The 19337-nt window shown below is 40.0% G+C and overlaps 1 protein-coding gene across 1 annotated transcript; it reads right to left on the bottom strand.

Annotated features, from left to right (window-relative positions):
• Positions 1-1638: 1638 nt before the first annotated feature.
• On the bottom strand, positions 1639-19150 carry RTCB (RNA 2',3'-cyclic phosphate and 5'-OH ligase). Its single transcript, XM_061125427.1, has 12 exons — positions 18972-19150; positions 16193-16271; positions 15003-15070; positions 13655-13754; positions 11453-11609; positions 9681-9837; positions 8558-8717; positions 8014-8189; positions 7013-7201; positions 6206-6316; positions 4503-4622; positions 1639-2774 (listed from the first exon to the last, which is right to left on the bottom strand). The coding sequence occupies exons 1-12, from the start codon at positions 19062-19064 to the stop codon at positions 2667-2669; spliced, it is 1518 nt and encodes a 505-aa protein (XP_060981410.1). The 5' UTR covers positions 19065-19150; the 3' UTR covers positions 1639-2666.
• Positions 19151-19337: the final 187 nt, after the last annotated feature.

Raw genomic sequence — 19337 nt, 5'->3', positions numbered from 1 at the left:
TATTAGTTTCAAAGCAAGGGCCTTTAAAGATCAGAAACTATTAATAACTTGGCACACTCCAAGGTGCTTGATTAATAATTAATAGCATCTTCATACTCAGCTGATCCAGATGGACTCAAATTATGCTCTCTGGACAACGTGAAAATCCTATGTAGTCAAGCAATGGAACAGAAGCAAAAATAAGGACATAAATAAGTAAGGACAGAGGGGTAATGTGAGTTTTGTATTGGAGTATCAGGCACAGCGAGTTGTAAACACTTCAGCAATACAGATGATGCTAAAAGCAATTTTCAGAAATTGGAGAAAGTAACTTTAAAAAAGCAGTCTTAAGAACAAAATAGGAAAACCTAAAAAAAAAAGTTATCTTGTATGTAAGCTTTTAAAGGTTATATGAAGATCAAAATGGGAGCATCTTAAGATCTGCAAGATTTTACTTCAATATTTGAATCTTCAGTTCCTTGTTGCTCGACAAAACATTTCACAAAATTAGAAAATTAGTGAGTGTTCATATTTTATGTCTCATAAATTGGTTTTTGCACCCACATGTTGATGGCAGGAATGACACAGTCCATCATCAATGTGTGAATGTCAGTGCTTTTCAAAAAGATATTACTGATAAACCTACTGACTTTAGAGGCCTGAAAAAGATGTGCACAGTAATAAGACTCATTTCATGCCTGGTGAAATCAGACAGTCCCTTATCAAAGTGCATTCCCAGCTGTGTCCATGTGCCCAGGCATGGGGAACATTTAGAGCAATAGAAACAGCTGGTTACTTCAACTTTGTTTGAACATTCATTTTTAAATGGCATTTGCCTCAAATGAGAAAATGACATCTTTAGAACAAGGAAAACAATGTTTGTAGTTTTCTTTTTGAACTCAAAATATTAACCATTACCTCCCAAGGGTAATAGGGCCAAGTTTAGGAGAAAAGCTACATGTAAGAAAAGCTTATAATACAGAAATGCCATGGCACAAACCATTTCTATTTCTCTACCTCATTTGCTCCCCTCTCCACCCCCCAGAGTGACTTTCAAAGTGTCCAACAGGATGTAACATATGTATCTTGGATGACCGGCAGCATTTCCTGCACTGACATCACAGTTCTGCAAGTAGATTTTGCTAAATGACATCACTGGGAAAGCCCAGTTAGAGGGAGTCCACCCTGATACTCACTGTTGCCTCATCTCTACAGATGAGAACTGAGCACCTGCCAGAAGCCTGTTTCTCATCCTCAAATGCCCTCCAGTGTCCACAGGTAACCTGCATCCTTAACTCATCTGTGCATAATGATCACTGGTCCAACCCAGAGGCACAAGTAATATACAATTACTGTATTAAGATTACTAACTTATTGGTAACTTTCAAACTCTAAACCCATTAAAGTTACTGAGTGCTCAAAGTAAAGACATGCTATTTCATGTCACATTTTTTCAGAGAAGTCTGCTTTTCTCTAGCTGGCATTTAGAAGATACTCCAATGGGGGATTTTATTGTAAGTTGAGGGATAAGTGTTAGAAAAGAATATCTTTAAGGCACATCTCTGAAAGCAACCGGGGAGAAAATCAGAAAACAGAAACACTGACCAAAGTGAATCAAGTGGAAATACTGTCCTAAGCTATGAAACATTAAGCATGAAATATAAACAACATACTACAACTTTATTAGATTTTTCCATTTTAGTGTCTGGACTCAACTATGGCCTTAGTAACCTATAACTTTAACATCTTCGGGTATCATAGTACATAGCACCTCATCTGATTAGGTGTCACAAGACTAGTCAACCTGTCAACACAGAGTAACCATTAGCATCACAGCTGTGGCCATTTGATGTTTTATAGTAATTCAATCGCAAATGTAAAGATACTCAGTATTTTGTGGGGGTTCTCTGATGCTGCTTTGTAAGTTATTATTCAAGAAAAGTCTACCTGACCAGGCCTAATTAATGACAGACACCAGCTGATGCCATTTTTACAGGTAAGTCAAAACTCTGCCTTATATTTAGAACGACAAAGGTAACAAGTCTACGAAGAGTTATTTTCTTTTGGGTACCCATCCCTACACCTCCACACACATCCCTCCTCTATAACTTGTCCCATTATCCATCTGTTCAACATCCTGCTTTGACCCAATTGTATATGCCAAGTAAGAATAGTATTTAGAAAAAAAAAAACAAAAGAATAGTATTTAGGGTTTTGCTCAGGGCAGGACAAGGCAGTTTAAGAGTGGACAAGTGGACAAAGTGACAGAGGGAAAAAGACATTCCAAAACCTTCCTATTTAATGGAACGTTCTTCACAATACCTCACAGGCTGGAAACAGAGGCTGGCGTAAAGAACTTCATTCTGATGACAAGACTCGTGTGACTGAGTAAGGCAGTTTCTTGACTTAGCCTCACCCCCTAACAGATTCTTCTAAAAGTCTGTGGGATAATCAGGGAGGAAGCATATACATTTCTTTCCAAGTGGGGGCAACATGACTCCTTCCGGAAGGAAAGTTTACAACACTGACTCCAGAATTGGAAGCCGCCCCACCAGCCACCTTGGAACAGGCAGCTAGAGCTGCATACCCTGGAACCTGTCAGGGCTCGAGTCTGATGTCTGAAGAGCGTTTTTGTCCACTTCCACTTCAGGGAGGGTCAGTGGTGTCCGGTGGCCGTGGTCAGGGTTCTATCCTTTGATAACAGCAATTGGCCTCAGTTTAATGGCCTTCTTGCTGATTCCGGCATCATGGCAGGTGTTCACCACATCCGTCACATTCTTATAGGACTCAGGGGCCTGTAGGGGTGGAGTTAAACATTGCGAAAGTCTACTTAAAATGGACTCTCAAAGTATTAATCTCCACGTGTAATTATAGAAATGCACATTCAAACAGCACTGAGTTGGTTTTTTTTTTTTTTTGCCTATAAAATAAGCAAAGATTTAAAAGATGATTAAGTTCAGTGTTGGTAAGGGGGCAGTATGATAAACATTCTCATCTTGTTTTATATTTTTTCTGTATTTCTCTAAATTTCCCCAAAGAACATATATCATTTACATAGTAGGAAAAGTAGTAAATGTAATTGAATAAGGCACATACACCAATATCCAACTGAAAGGAAATGTACCAAATCATTCTCTAGTGGTAACTGTCTTTGGATGGTGGAGTTATTAACAATTTTGATTTTCTCTTATTATGTTTCTATAGTTTTCAAAATTCCTGGAATGAACACATAATTCCTTCACAATAAGGAAAGGTTATTACATTCACATATATAACTAACACTGTATTCATGCATGTGTACATGTGTATATATACATACACCTACACACAGTTTGTCTCTGTGGTTTCTAAGACGTCCCCACCCTCCTTCAGCCTCGCCACCATCAGAACAAGCCTCTTCACACACACCTGTCACCTCCACGCCTGTCAGCACAGCAAGCTTAGAATCTCACTGAACCCCACGGGGCTGTGTGCACATCCCTTCTGAAACCCCGTCTCTCATCCCCTTCCAGTTCCTGAAATGTTTCCACTGTGACCCCCTGAACTCCTTTTCACTGAGTCAAAGGCAAAGAACTTCTTCCCTTCCTGTTTAAACATTCTCTTTGCCTTCTTGTTCTTGCTGAAACATGGATCTACCCAGAGGATGTTACTTCTGCCTCAACTTTCTGAAGTGGCAGCTGTTTTCTCTCCCAAACTGGGTCATGCCGTTAGGTTGAGAGGTGGGACAGGTGTCCCTGCTCTTCCTGGCTCCTTTCAGACCATCTGCCCTCCTTTCTCCCAGTTCTGAATTGTGCAGTCATCCTTTATACCACCCACTACTCTTCCTGCTGCAAGCATCTGCTAGAATCTGTTTCCACTGTTACTTGAAGATTTCTAGCTCCTGGGTCATCCTCAGCCTCTCCAGCTATAATTCTGAACAATTTCAATATCCAGGAAGAGGATCCTTTCAGTACCTGGTTTCCAAGTTCCTTGATTGCTGCTCCTTCAATGCTTACCTCAGCCATTCAGTCCCAGAGTCATATCCCAGGTCTAATCACCAATGCTTACAACTCCCCCAGTCTCAGCTCCCAACATCCCAGGCTGGTGAACACAGCCTAGGTTTTCACCTCCAACAATCCTTTAAACCTCACGAGACCCACAATCTTTCTGCAACCCATCAACAACCTTGATTATCTTTCATTGTGCTGTACGTGCAACCCCGGCTAAAGGAAACTCAACATCTATTTCACGCCTCCACCTATAGAGTTGAACGTAGCTGAAAAACACCCAATCACTGAATTTAAGTTCAAGTGGATCCTTGATACTGTCTTGCCAATCACCTAAATTTCACTAAGCCAATCACTCTCTCTCAAATGATGATTTCATCATATCTGAGCTCCCAGCAAAGACAAACCCCATGAGATCTCACCTCCTTTCATCTCCTCAAGGATATTTCTATTAGCAATAGTAACAACTGCTGTCTCTGTATACTGGCATACATTATGAACAGCTTTATGGTGCATACTTATCAAAATTTCACTTACCTCTTCCATTACCAGCTTGGGTGAGGCGACACGGATTGCAATTCCCATGTCTGCCAATTTGTCGAGGACATCCTGGAAATCTAAATTACGTCTTGACTTTGCTCGGGACAGTGCACGGCCCTAGGTTGGGAAAGGAATGAACTTCATTTATAAATTATGTTCAATCCCAGTGATTATTTAAACCCTTAGGATTATATGCTTTTTCCTTGACTTCTTTTTAAACTACAAAAAGAATTAAAAAACAATCTTTTCCTATTTCATCAATCTTATAATGTGCCTTTTGTTGTAAGAGTCATATCTTTGTGGAAAACAAATTTGCATTTACAAAGCATTTTAAGATTCAGTTTTGTGATTTTGATCACTATTAATTATCAAGTAAATACAAATATGTTAATTTAAAATTATAAATGGTAAGTCTATCATCACATTGTCTGTGATTTAAAACAGTTTCTCAGCCTTAGCACTTACTGACATCCTGGATTAGGTAACTGTCATACACACTGTAAGACATTTAGCAGAATCTTTGGCCTCTACTCACTATATGCCAACAGCAAAATTCCCTTCCCTGACTGTGACAATAAAAAATGTCCTCAAACATTGTTGATGTGTGTGAGGGAAGATGATTTTGATCACTGGGTTAAAAATTAGGAGTTGAGAGGCAACTGGAAATAAGAAAGGGTTAGAGGAAAAAATAGTATGGTTTATATATGTGTGAGGGCCTGTCTGACTGAAAAGATATCCTAGACAGTTTCTATTTTCCACTCCATCACCAGCTAAGAACGTTGATGGCTTAGAAAAGCAGTTAGAAAACTGGTCTGGGGGCCAAATCTGGCCTACTATCTGTTTTTGTAAATAAAGTTTTATTAGACACAGCAAACCCACTTATTTATGTACAGCTGCTTTCTACTAAGATGGCACAATGAAATGGCTCCTACAGAGCTTCTGGCTCAAAAAGCCTAAAGTGTTCACTGTCTGGTGCTTTATAGAAAGTTTACCAACGCCTGGCTTAGAAAAGGCAACATACTGAAATAGGTGAGCAGTCTGCACATGGGTCCTGATTTGCAAAATTGGGCATTTCCTCCAAATCTTGAGTGGATCTACCCAGTAAGGAACAAATTGTGCTGACGGCTAGGTCTGTAAATCACTGAGAAACACTGTGAGGTAAACTTGCATCAGATTGTTTTATCAGTTATGCTAGTGTGACAATTTCTCAATCTGCATTTTGTGGATTCAGAGTTGAGGAACAGTCCCTAGCCATACAATGAGCTCACTAAGGTTGAGATACTTGGTGACCTCAGTATATATTACTAGACAGTATATATTCACTAGACAGTATATATTATGGGGATAAACTCATGTAGAAGACAAGACAGATCCAAACCTCAACTTTGTTAATGTTCAACCAAGGGCTTCCCTGGTGGCTCAGACGGTAAAGAGTCTGCCTGCAGTGTGGGAGACCTGGGTTCGATCCCTGGCTCTTGAAGATCCCCTGGAGAAGGAAATGGCAACCCACTCCAGTGTTCCTGCCTGGAAAATCCCATAGACAGAGGAGCCTTGCAGGCTATGGCCCATGGGGTCACAAAGAGCTGGACACGACCGAGCGACCTCACTTTCACTTTCAAGGTTATTTTCCCATCAAAATGCACAGCAACGACTACACTGAAGAGAGCCTTTCTGAGTGAGCTTCTGTTTTCATAACTCACCGCTCCATGGCAAGTTGTTCCAAAGGTTTCAGTCATGCCCTGCTCAGTACCAGTAAGAACATAGCTACAGGTCCCCATGGTGCCACCAATGAGCACTGGTTGTCCAGTAAGCTGAGGAAGTACACAAATCAAACATGTTAACATTCAGAAATGCATGAACTTTCCATGCCTGAGATTTAAATTTCCTCTTGCACTAAAGGACTGTGGAGAAGCCTGGGCCTCTAAATGCATTGCTCTTAGAACTACATGAAGACAGTATTTTGATCCTTTGATAACTGAGAGGTAAGGGTAGAGGATGGGAGGGAAAATGTGAGGACCAGGAAGATAGAAGACAGACCAAAGGTAAGGGCAAAACAAAACTCAAATGTGTAGGGAAGTGTTTTTAGGAAGAACCATCCTGAGCAAGCATGGCAGCTGCCCTCTCAGGCTTGTTTCCTGATCTGTGAAATGGCTGGTTAAGGGTCCTTCTAACTTGATCACAGCCAGATATCAAAAGGAGAAGAGGAATGAAACAGACTGAGTTTAGTCTTAACCTTGTCTTCTAATCATTCAAAGGCCTTAAAGAGATAATCTTAATGTTATCTTAATGGAGCAGAATATTCTCCATGCAGCATTGTTTAGACGGCACACTGCAAGCACAGATGAAGGGTAAAGTTGTGCTTCAGAGAAGACTGGAAATCACTGTTCTCATGGATGACAGACTGTTTTCTTTTCACAATTGCTGCTTTCCTGTTTAAATTCGTCCATATTTAGAACTGTCCAAATCATGCCCCCACTGCTTAAAACCACAAATGGCTCAGTACGTACTTGGTAATCAACCGCAATGAGCGGATGGTGAGGAGGGAAGGCTCGGGTGGACCCCTTCCTGTGTACTAACAGAGTCCGCTCCTTCCCGTCCACCACATGCTGTTCTACTTTGGCAATATTGTGAGAAACATCATAGATCACGTGCAGGTCCAAGTCATCAGGGGTTGTGTTGAAGACCTTGGCAAAAGCCTGAGAGAGAAAGTTTAATGTTAATAGTGGCCAGAACTAGCTCTTCAGAACTTACTGATTCTGAAAGCTCTGTTCCTGAAGGGAGTGAGGGATCTAAGAGTTCAAAATTAACAAAATTATTAATCTTCACGCAAAGGACAAGAACTGACTTTAGACCACAGAGCAAATTTCACCGAATAAACTGCAACCACTCTTGGGACTTCCCTGGTGGTCCAATGGCTGAGAATCTACTGGCCAGTGCAGGGGACACGGGTTTGATCCCTGGTCCGGGAAGATCCCACAAGCCACAGGGCAACTAAACCCACAGGCCATAACTATTAAGCCCACAGGCCTAAAGCCCGTGCTCTGCAACTAGCGAAGCCCCTCCAAGGAGAAGCCCGTAACTTCTCCGTAACTGGAGAGTAGCCACTGCTCTCTGCAACCAGAGAAAGCCTGAAAGCAGCAACAAAGACCCAGCAAAGCCAAATTTTTTTTAAAGAAACCCTTCAGGGAGGAAAAAAATATTACAACTACTCTTGATCTCACTCTTCAGAGCGCTTCCTCCTCAGCCTTCTGAATTTTAGGGAACAGGACTTCCACCCTCTCCACTGCTCAAGGCAAATTCTAGGAATAATTTTAGTTTCTCTTCTCCCCACTCCTGATACCCTATTGAGTGAGCTTAAGGACATGACAAAAGCTTGGACTCTTTGCCAATATTCTGAATATCTATTACACCAAAACCAAATTATATAGGCTTTGAGTTGATTACACTGTTTTAAATCATTTAAGTTCCTCATGTGTAACCAGGAACAGACGAGCAGCTGCAACTGTACCTGACGGGTTAAGAAGGTCATGGAAGAGCGGTTGACCCAGGCATAGTTCCCAGCCGCTGCCATTCCCTTCAGGTAGTCCTGACCCTCTGGGGAAGCGATCCGAGCACAAGCCAGCTGACGGTCGTTGACTATGATCTTGTCTCTCTTCATGGCTTTTTCCATAGCTACAAGTGCATCTGAAAGGAGAGAGCAGCAAGTCCAGGTCAGCCGGCTTTCCCTTTATAATCTTGATAAATCTGCATCTATCATAAATTCTATAATTTAAGATTTTTATTGCTCTTTCTTGGTCAGACAGTAACAGTAATCTGTGAAGTAAACATAAAAAGTGGAGCTTTTACAACACCATACAAAATAATTACTATTCTCATTTTTTCCCAACAAGCAAGTTAAGGTCTAGTGAAGTTAATTTGTTAATTTGCCAGTGAGGAGAACAAGGGTAAAAAACTACAAGTACACTTTCAGCACTTTATCCCTTAAATTTCTATATGGTTCCCCATAAAATGTACTTTTTAGCACCAAGCCAAAACTTAGGTCCAGAATATACCTGTGGCGACTTGGTGGCCCAAGCCTCTGCTTCCACTGTGGATCATCACACACACCTGTCCCTTATGGTCAATGCCCATTTTCTTAGCAGCATACTCGTTGAAAATCTCATCCACAACCTGGATTTCTGCATAGTGGTTGCCTGCTCCCAGAGTCCCCAACTACAAAAGTGAGAATGTTTGATAAAACAGCAGCTACTCTGGTTTGAAAAAATCCATTTAAAAAGCAAATAGGTAGGAACAATCAACAAAAAGATAACCACACAAACAGTGCTTTATGTAATAAAGAAACTTCTAAGCTTAGAAAGGTTTCATTTATTTCAAGTAATATTCCGCACAATTAACATAGTATACAGCAGTTCCTGCAGTTTGCTGTATCATTATTTGCTTGAGGTACTACACATTTAAAGCTTCATCAACCTAAACTCAGACCATCAGATGGCTCACAGGACAATTTAAACATCATGGAGAGAATGGTCAAATTTTGGGATGAACTCTGATGAATGCTGACTCTTACACAACACATCGCTGGAAGGATATATCCCATAATTGGAGCTACTAGATGATTTAGGGACCCAGAAAATGGCAATGCAACAAGAGTCTTCAGAGGTTGCCTAGTTTTAACTTTTATCTCAATTTTCAGCTAAGAAAACAAGACCCAGAAGGCAAGAGACTTGCCTAAGGTCATAGTGAATTAGTGGCAAAGCTATCACAATTTGCATAAATTTCAAACATCTGGTATATTTTTATCTCATGGACACCACGAACTGACAAGATATCTGTTTTCAACTTAGATGCTAGAAAACTTTCAGCCAAATCTGTAGACTGTCAAAGTTTCTACATTAACTAATTTTGGTATACATTTTAAGTCTTATAATCATATTCCATTTTCTTCCCATTCACTTCTAATTCATGACACCTTGTTTTATTTTATGAATATCTGCAAGCTCCTGACAGCTTTTTAAAAGAATAAGAATGAAGCATAAATAAATTTGTGTTCCTTTCAATGTACTCTGAAAAAAGTTGGGGATATACTCTCCACACACGGAAGACAGACTTTTTTCTCCACCACCCCCTCCAAAAACATGAAAAAAATGAACGTTTCCCCTCCAAAGTGAGTGTTACCTGGGGAAGGCCTCTTTTTTTAGCCCTGGCTGAGACTTTATTGGGATCAGCTTGCAGCATCCTTCCATACTCCTCACAGTGCTCCTTGTCCTCTGCCCAGGCATAGCCTTCTCTCAGGGACCAGTCCACACCCATCTCCAAGGCCTCCTCCAAGTCTCTGAGTGAGTAACAAGGTGAAGGTCACTTCACAGCCAAGGCAGATCAAAACCTAAGAATGACCACATCTCAAACGGCAGAGGAAAGCACTACCTTTATCGCCTGTGCCTCAGGCATCGTGTGAGACATAGTTCGTGCTATTAGCAATTCTAGTTTTTTGAGGAAAGCAGTTTCATAAATAATTGAATATTAAAGTACTAAATGCCACATTGGAGATGATTATAGTTCTTCACATTTTTACAGCCCCTCATACTTTTCAAATTTTATTTACCTCTCTGATTCTGAATTCTATGATGCAGTGATTAAGCAGCCACAGAAAATTTATAACTATAACCAACAACCATTATCTACCACCAACTTTACCACAGTTAACAATAACTTTTCACAGTAACTTATGAAAAATTACAAATAATAGATAAAGCTATCTCAATGTCCTCAGGCAACATAGGGTAAATTTTAAGGTTTATTCCTACCTTCACAGAAGTACTACCAAGCTTTACTGTATCTGCATTTTGAAGTTGAGGTGTATACACATTAAACTCCTAGAAGGAAAAAGCTCTCATCTTCACCTAAGGTCCAGCCTTCTTTCAAAATACTATCAGGAGCAATTACAGTGATCAATGTGCCCTCCCCACAACAGCTCATTTCAAACATTACCTATTAGGACAAAATTCGTATCAAAAATATTTGTAAAGATGCTTGGAATTTCCTAGATGTTTCAAGCACACTTTTCAAAGTGGAACTACATGTCAGGGACCACATAAAATCACAGTATAAGCATCTTCCAAATGTATCAGTTTTACTCTAAGTGTTTTTTTGGGGAGTTGTATTTTGCTTTTTGGTAAACAGGAGTTGTATATAACAGGAAATAGCTAAAATATTTTAATATTGATGTCTGTACATGTATCTGAATAGAACACAAAATTCACACAAACTTTAAAGATAAAACAGAAGATATTAAAGAGGAACACTTATTAAGCACACCCTGTAAAGTGTAAGGTGGACAGTTTTACACGAGACATGACACAGTATATCAATGGCCACTGAAAGGCCACTGCAGTGTAGTCTTACATGGAATTCTCTACTTTGGAAATACATATTGTAGGTGAAGAACAAACTCAGGGCTATTACACAAAAAGGAAGGTCATCAATAAACACATCTTCATTGACAAAGGACAGTGGTGTTCAGAATATAACCTCTGAAGCCAAAGGATCCTCGATGTGAACCCTGACTTTACTTACTAGCTTACTTACTATTGTCTCTTTAAACCTCAGTTTCCTTTCTTGTAAACCAGGGAAAATATCAGCATTATTACCTACAAAAAATGATATACACATCCACCACCACACAATGCTTTGCACATAGGAAATGCTCAGTAAACATTAGTGGATATTATTCTGTTTAGAACTGTATGTCAAAGGCTGTCACAATGAACATGAATTGACTAATGTTTCTAACAAACGTTATGGATCTCATGCTTAAAAAAACAACTCATTACACTTACTGAAAAGTGACTGAACAATCCCTGTCTCCTAAATGTCCTACACTGAAAATGAACGTGAGGATCATGTGATTATTATCACTCATTCCATATATTGGAAACTTTTGTTCTTACTTGGCATTCATTGGGATGACACCTTTTGACCCCACTCCCACAGGAATGTGGTCAAACATAGCTTGGGCAAGTTGCTCTTTCACAGGCTGAACATCACTTTCATCTAAATTGGTTCTCAGCAAGCGGACACCACAGTTAATGTCAAATCCGACACCACCTACAAAATAGAGAAAAATTAAGTTAAATAATAGCAAAACCAGGTGCTTAGGCATTGTTACCAGTGGTTACCCATTATGAATAAAGGGTTTAGAAGATAGCCACTCTTAAAGATAACTATGTTTTAAAGTAGCTGACAAAGTAGCTCACAACATAATTTAAACACATACTAAAGGTACTCTGTGGGCCAAGGAGGCAAAGATAACCATAAGTAACATTTAGACCAGAGATTAAAATGTGAATTACGTGCTGCTCTTTTTTTCTCTGTCACTCTTATCAAGGGTTCATGAATTCTATTAGTCCTTTCAAAGAACCAACTTTTGACTTTGTTGATCCTTTCCATTGTATACTGTTTCATTAATCTTGCTCTTATTTCCATCTTTCTATCTTTTTGGATTTAATTGGTTATGCTTTCTGTTAACTTTTTGAGATGGATGCTTATATCATTGATACTGCAGCCTTTCTTCTTTTGTAATCTGTGCACTGAAGGCTGTGTATTTCTATCCAAGGATGGTATTAATACTAACAATTTTTAGACAGGTTATTTTAAAAATTATCATTAGTTAAAATTATTTTGTAGTTTTCATTATGATTTTCTTTAACCACAGGTTATTTAAATGCATGCTGTTCAATTTATAAACATATGGGGTTTCTTCCCCTTAGTTGTTAATGTTCATGATTTCTAACTTAACTCCACTGCGGTAGGATACTACTCTTTGTATCAGTGGTTCTTAGGTATGGCCCAGAGATCATTTCAAGTCTTTAGGATTAACTATGTAACAATGCTAAGACATTTATTAGCCTTTTAAATGCATCCTCTCTACTGTACAGTGAAGTTTTCCAAAGGCTACATGACATGTGATAACATGTTTGCTGTGAGGCATAATGAAACATGAAAAGTGTCCTTACGTGTTACTGCTTTAAACTTTTTCAGTTTTGATTTCCAGTAAGGTAAACATCGATAAAAGCCTTTGAGACCAACCTTCAATAATTTTAAGAATGTAAAAAGGTCTCAAGTCTAAAGTTCGAGAACTCCTACTCTGATTTCAATGCTTTGAATTTGAGACCATCTTTGTGGCTCAGTACGTGGTTTAGTTTTGGTGAGCATTCTATGTGCACTTGAGAAGAATGTGTATTCTACAATTCTTGGATGCACTATAATGTGGGTGCATATACAACCACACACATATCTTAGAGGTTACGGTGTCAAGTCTGTAACAGGATTGTCCACACCATTCGTGTCCTTAAAGACAAATCTCCCATGACCTCAAAAGAAAAACTACAAGTGCTAAACACTGGGCGCATGTACCTGCACTTTTTCTCTGGATCTTAGCCTCACAAATCCTTACTGTCTCAACAGTTTTCTTATGGTTTCAACAGATGTGTTTTGGTTTTGTTTTGAAAATTTTACACAGCTTTTCTCATTATTCTTGGCAGAGGATTGCTCTAAAATGATCCTGTCCACCAAAACTCTCAACATGTAATTTATACTTTCATCTTTTTTTCCAGACTCTTGAGAGCAAAGATACTACTTCTGGTGTGAAGTATTTTCAGTGAAAGCACACCACAGCAGAAAAGAAGTGTACTAGAAGTGGATAATAACGATGATAATGAGAGCAGATGCTCATCAAGTACTTCCTAAGTGTCTAGCATTGTACTAAGTATTTTAGCATAGCTTAATGCATTTAATCTTCACAAAAATATTATGTCATAAGTAATATCATTAGCTCCAATTTGCCCAAGAGGTAACTGTGACACAAAGATGACACATTACCCAGGGAAGTGTTTTGGTTTGTTTTGTAGCCAATGTCTGAATAATGCCTGGCACAAAGTAGGAGCTCAAATAGTTGTAAATAAATAAATGTTTTATTTGATATTTTAATAGCCTCCAAGTGTCCACAATTAATCCTCTCAGTAAATGAAGAAAAGAAATGATAGAACATGATGAGGCTGACATGCACACACAAAGCAACCACAATCTATTCTAGAAAGGCTATGATTCTGAGAAGCTACATGCCTGACAGCAGACGTGCACAGTGGCCTTACCTGGGGATACCACTGCTTCAGGGTCATTCATATCAAAGGCTGCCATATTTCCAATAGCAAACCCATAACCTGAATGGACATCAGGAAGACCAATGGATCGCTGAAAGAAAATCAGAAAAAGAAATACAGCTTTCTCCACCTGGGATTCTGGCTGCCTGACAGATCTCACTCTAAAACATACTGGGAATTAAAACCTTCCCCAAATTAAGATTCTGTTTTCATGAAATCTTCTCTATTGGTGGAAATTGGGTATAAAAATTCCTAATCATAAAGCTAGATATGGCAGGAAAGACTTTTTACAAAGTCTGACCACTGGGATTTTCCCAGTGGTCCAGTAGTTAACACTGCTTCCACTGCAGGGGGCATGGATTTGACCCCTGGTCAGGGAACTAAGATCCCACTTGCAGTTCAGCCAAAAGGCAAAAAAATCCACAACCTTCCTCGCCCCTCAAATCCTGACCATTAACTAAGAAAGCTGAAAGGAGAAATGCCTCAGTACAACATGATATAGGAGAACCACACACTAATTTTAATACTATTACATTTTAAAGATGATGCTTAGACATTGACAAATTGTGGTCATGTCAGCCTGACAGGAGAGAAATGCCAGATTTACAAAGGTCCTCCGTGTTTAAGAAATCAGACAAATGTAACACATCTGATGGAATGAAAACTGTACACTGTCTACATCTGGGGCCTAGGGAAGTACCCTGACTCAGAGAATGGAGATCACAATGTGGTAGGGATATATGCAGACACCTGAACACTTCCTTAAATGTACAAGCCATGTCTCTTCATTTCTTCCCACAAGTGCTGAACATAGTAACCTGCATCAAGACCTTAAAACATGTTTGCTGGATTTAACATCTACCCCTACTGGTGGAATCTGAAATGTAGACTCGGGTTGGGACCCCATTTCTATCCCCAGCATCCCCACCAGCCTCCTTTTCCAATCATATCCTCAATAGCTATATTGTGCACCTCTCTTCCTTCCCTCAGTCCTAACCCTTATACTTCTTTCCAATCTTCCTCTTGAATAGGGCTACACTGAAATTTTGTGAAAGTGTGGTACACTAATACAAGAATAATGTGTACAACAACAAGAAACAAGAGAACAAACTCTACTCCAAAGGTTCTCAAACACTTAAGAGATTCTGGCCAAAGGCAACCAGAAACTGAGATATTACCCAAACTCAATTATTTCTTTAAATTCCACAGTTATTTCTAGATGTTTGAGGGTCACTGTCTAGATGATACCACTATCAGCTAGGCATGGCCATTCACCTATTCAATAAACTTTCAGACTAAAAGAAAACATAAGTGAATAAAGCTCTGAATACGGACTCACATGAACAATCCCAGGCAGGGCAGCCACGTTGCCAATTTGTTTCATGGCTGGCAGGAAGCCACCAACACCTGAAAACAAAATTTCAATGTGAGAAAAGTGAACACATTTGATTTTTGGCAGAAATATAGTCAAACTTTTCTAGACTGGATTAAATGAAGGGGTAGTGCTTAGGACTACAACAACAAAGTCTTCATGAGTGTGTTTGAGATGAAGTGGGCAAGGAAGGCAGCACACACCCAGGACAGCAGTGAGGGCAACCAGACTAATTACAAGCATGTTGTCAGTCTTCTGTGCAGACCATGAAGGTTGCCTGCAAATACTGTACTTGGAGTTGTAAAACATAATCACTACATCTTATGTTGTCAATATAAAATAAGCATCCTTTTAACTGTTCATAATATTTATTAAAAAAAAAATTAGTTTTACTCTAAACGACAAAGAAGGGCAATTAGGAAGTGTTGCGAAAACACCGCATGGAAAGTCAGGGGATCTGGGGTTGTAATAACAGCCCATCATTTTAGACAAGTCAGCATGACGTGGTGAGACAGAGGTGAAATTTATTTTAGGTTGGTTGACCTAAAATAAAAGGGTTAAAACTAGACTTCTATTTCACCACCATCATCAGAATGTTATACATATATATCTATATCTCCCGGTAGTCTTGCAAGATAGGTGTGATAAACTCTTTTTAACAGATGAAATAACTGAAGTTTAGTGAGACTAAAGGTATACTGACTTTGTAATTAGACACAACTGGATCTGAATTCTGGTTCTGTTGCTGAGAAACTATAGCCTTGGATGAACTAAAATGACTTAACCTCACCGAGCCTTGACTTAAACATCTGTAAAATGGAGATATCTTCCTCTCAGAGTTACTCCAAGAATTACATGCCATAAGCTATGTAAATGCCTGTACATTTACATAGTAAGTGCACAGTAAATGGCTGCTCTTATGGTAACCGTCAGAGGTTAGGTGCAAAACCAACCAGGTCTATCCAGCTAAAGTGCTTTCTATAATGCCAGGTGGCCAAAAATGTGATCACAAATAAGTAACAGGCTTTTGTCTCACTTCAAGTCTTGATCATTCCTCGACAATACTTTTGTATTTTTAATTATCTGAGTTACCATTTTCAGGCCACATGATACACACTAGTTGTACGGCCACATGTAAAATTCTATAATATACGTACCACCACCTCGACAGGCATTCCTTAATTCTTCAAACATTAATTTTTCCAGAGAATCATTTACATAGAAAACTCCTTCAACCTGGTATTAAAGAAAAGGAAAAATTATGTCAGAGCACACAGACCTGATATATAAGTACTGGATAGAATATAAACACTGCAGACAATATTTATTTTGCTTTACTCTTCATAAAACACTTTCACACTACCTTTAGTAGCAGAAAACTTCCTACAAGATGTTCCCATCTTTAAATATATCTTTAAAATGTATTTTACAATGTTCCACAAGTCATTTTGTTTATTCTCCTACTCTCATAAGCCACATTTAAAAGTTCAACAGGTAAAATATTTTGTGTGCATGTGTGATTAAGAAAAGTCTTTCAATAATGCTCTCACTAAAGCCAAAGGTCTCAGTATTCTTGTGCTTCTAAAACATCAGTAGGTTTTGAAAAAAAAGAATCAAAAACTCAGATCTAAACATACAAATGCAATCATCTGACCTAAGCATACTTTTTCCATGTCTAAGACAACAGCACACTACACTTTACTGTCTTCTGTTCTGATTTACAAATCTGTACTTATATAAAGTGAATTAAAAAAAAGCTTAGTTTTACAATCTATGTAATTTTAAGAGAATAAAAAAGCTTGATGATAGAGGCACACACAAGACAATGGAAGAAATAATTATGTAACACCAAAGGCGAGAACATGTTAATCAGGGATCAAATATTATGAAGGATCTGCCAAGGAGTGAAGAACCAAAGACTTAATAACCATCTGAACAAGGAAATTGATTTATCAGGACAACTTCTGCATCTTACCACTGGGAGACTAACAATACCAGTTGATGGAAAATGTCTCCAGCACAATTTTCTGAAGGGTCGCATTTATTATTCACCATTTACTGAGGACTCATTATGTGCAGGCACTGTACTGGACAGTAGGGGAGATACAGAAACTATGCAACGTTGTCCCTTTGTGCAGTTTCCAGTCTAGTTCGTGGCCCAGACTAGAACATGCAGAGTGTGCAAGGAGGCAAGTGCTGTAATAGAAGCACAGAGTTCTACAGAAAAATATGATGTAGAAGGGGCTCAACAGTCTAGGATGACGGCGTGGGGGGGCTTCATAGTTTGTTCCCTTTGTGAACACGGAGCTGGCTCTTTAAAAACAAAAGACATTACTGGTACCGCAACATACTTAGGAGCTGAATGGAAAGATGACATAAAGATGGGAGAGAACTGTTTTTAAGCAACAAAGAGGAATTTTTAGCGCAGCACACGGTTCTTGTGAGAGGAATGGAGATTAAGAGAGAGATAAGAATTCTAAGTGTGAAATTCGCTACTCTTAAAGAGAATGGGAATTCCACACAAGCCTAGCATAAAGGTCAGTAACTTTTTAAGAGCAATATTATCAACGTTTCAACTTTCCATTCCCGAGAGAGGTGGTAGCAAAGTGCCGTTTAAATAGTTAATGGAACGTGCTGAGCAAAATCAGACTTGCTCCCATGCAGAATTAGCAGGAGAGTGTGAATTAAAAGTTAAGCGAGAACTGCTGTCAAAACATGACAATGTGTGTCACAATCCTCTTAGGATGGTCATATGTTTTTTTTATTTTCTACTCCATTCAGAGAACCGGATTTCATAAAAAGAAAGTACCAAGGGAAAAAAAAAACAGAGCAAAAAGGAGGTTTACCGCTATGGTCTTTTCCTCCCCTCAGCGTCTAGCTAAGTGCTTTGCTCATAGGCGACACTCAATAATAATATTGAGTTAAAGAGTGAAGTGGCTCTCAAGAACTTTTACCAAGACGCAGAATCACAAACCTTCAGTACACATGCAGGGTATCTAAAGGGATTTCAAAAGCCATTTAAGAACATATGCACCAAAACCTCACAAATGCTTTCTTTCTTCACTTTAATGAAAGATAGTAATCACAAATGGCAAGGAAGCCCCAAAATAACAAGAGACCAGGTTTTCAAACCCTCTAGTATCAGGGTCCCGAGTCTCCGTTGGGAATACATTATCCTGTTAGACGAAGAAGACACGAACTGTACACCATGTCTTAGCTGAGCTTCTACTAGGTGAGTGAAGGAAGCTGTGCAACCGACTGACCCTCCAGGCCCTACCGACAGTGCCTGTGAAAAAGAAAACACCCCGCCCTGTGACCGTTCTCGTCTGTTTCGAGAAGCAAGACTGTTCTATTAAAACTCCGCCTGTCAAAAACAAAACAAAACAAAACAAAACAAAACTCCGCCTGTCAATTAAAACAAACAAACAAACAAACCACCCACCCCACAAAGAACAGTACGGTGAACTAAAAAACTTGGTAGAGTGAACACAGGTCCGTAAACGTTACATAAATGACCAGCATGACTCAGAGGAGCGGCGTTCGGCCCAAGCAACTCCACTCCGGACTGGCTGACCGCCTAGTGGAAGACCACTGCTGTCTCCAAGACTCAGAACGGTCCATTTATGAGACTTCCGTGTGAAAACGCTTTGCAAAGGCCAGTTTCGTATTTATGTGGATGCCCTGGACGCATTCCGCTTTCTTCACCCTCACCGAGCCGGGACGTCTCCACCGGAGACCTTGGGTCCGCAAGGATAAAGAACTCACAGGCCGGAGGGGAACCTGGGGTGGACGCCGGAGACCTGGCGGAAATCCGTTGGCGGAGGGGGCGAGGGCGGCCCCCGCGCGCTAGGGGTCTGGAGGGGTTGGAGGAGGCCCCGCCCGGTGGGCAGGGAGGCGCTGCGGACCCCAGCCACGGGCCCTGCACCCCCGCCTCACCTGCATGTTGGGCACGAAGCCCTTCTTGATTCTCCAGCAGTTCTTATTGATCTTGTCCAAGAACTGCAGCTCATCATTATAACTGCGACTCATGGTGGCTAAAACTCCCGGCTTGGCTTTGAGGAGCCACTGGCCGCGTTGTTCCGCTGGCTGAAACACCGCCTTCCGGCACTCAGCGCGCAGGCGCGGCCGATTCCGCAGCAGGGTGGGCGACGGCAAGCGCCGAGGCTCAAAACTTGTATCAATCGCGCGCGAGCGCTCTCTCTCTCTCTCTCTCTTTTTTTTCACTAGTTAAGATAGACCATCCTCTAGCGTTTATCTTTGTGGATGTTAACTAGTCACTCTCTTCCAGCTAAAGCTAAGCTA

Source organism: Dama dama, chromosome 22, assembly GCF_033118175.1.
Source record: "Dama dama isolate Ldn47 chromosome 22, ASM3311817v1, whole genome shotgun sequence".
NCBI classification, from domain to species: domain Eukaryota; kingdom Metazoa; phylum Chordata; class Mammalia; order Artiodactyla; family Cervidae; genus Dama; species Dama dama.
The sequence above is the reverse complement of the archived record's forward strand: the minus strand, read 5'-3'. Positions and strand labels throughout refer to the sequence as shown.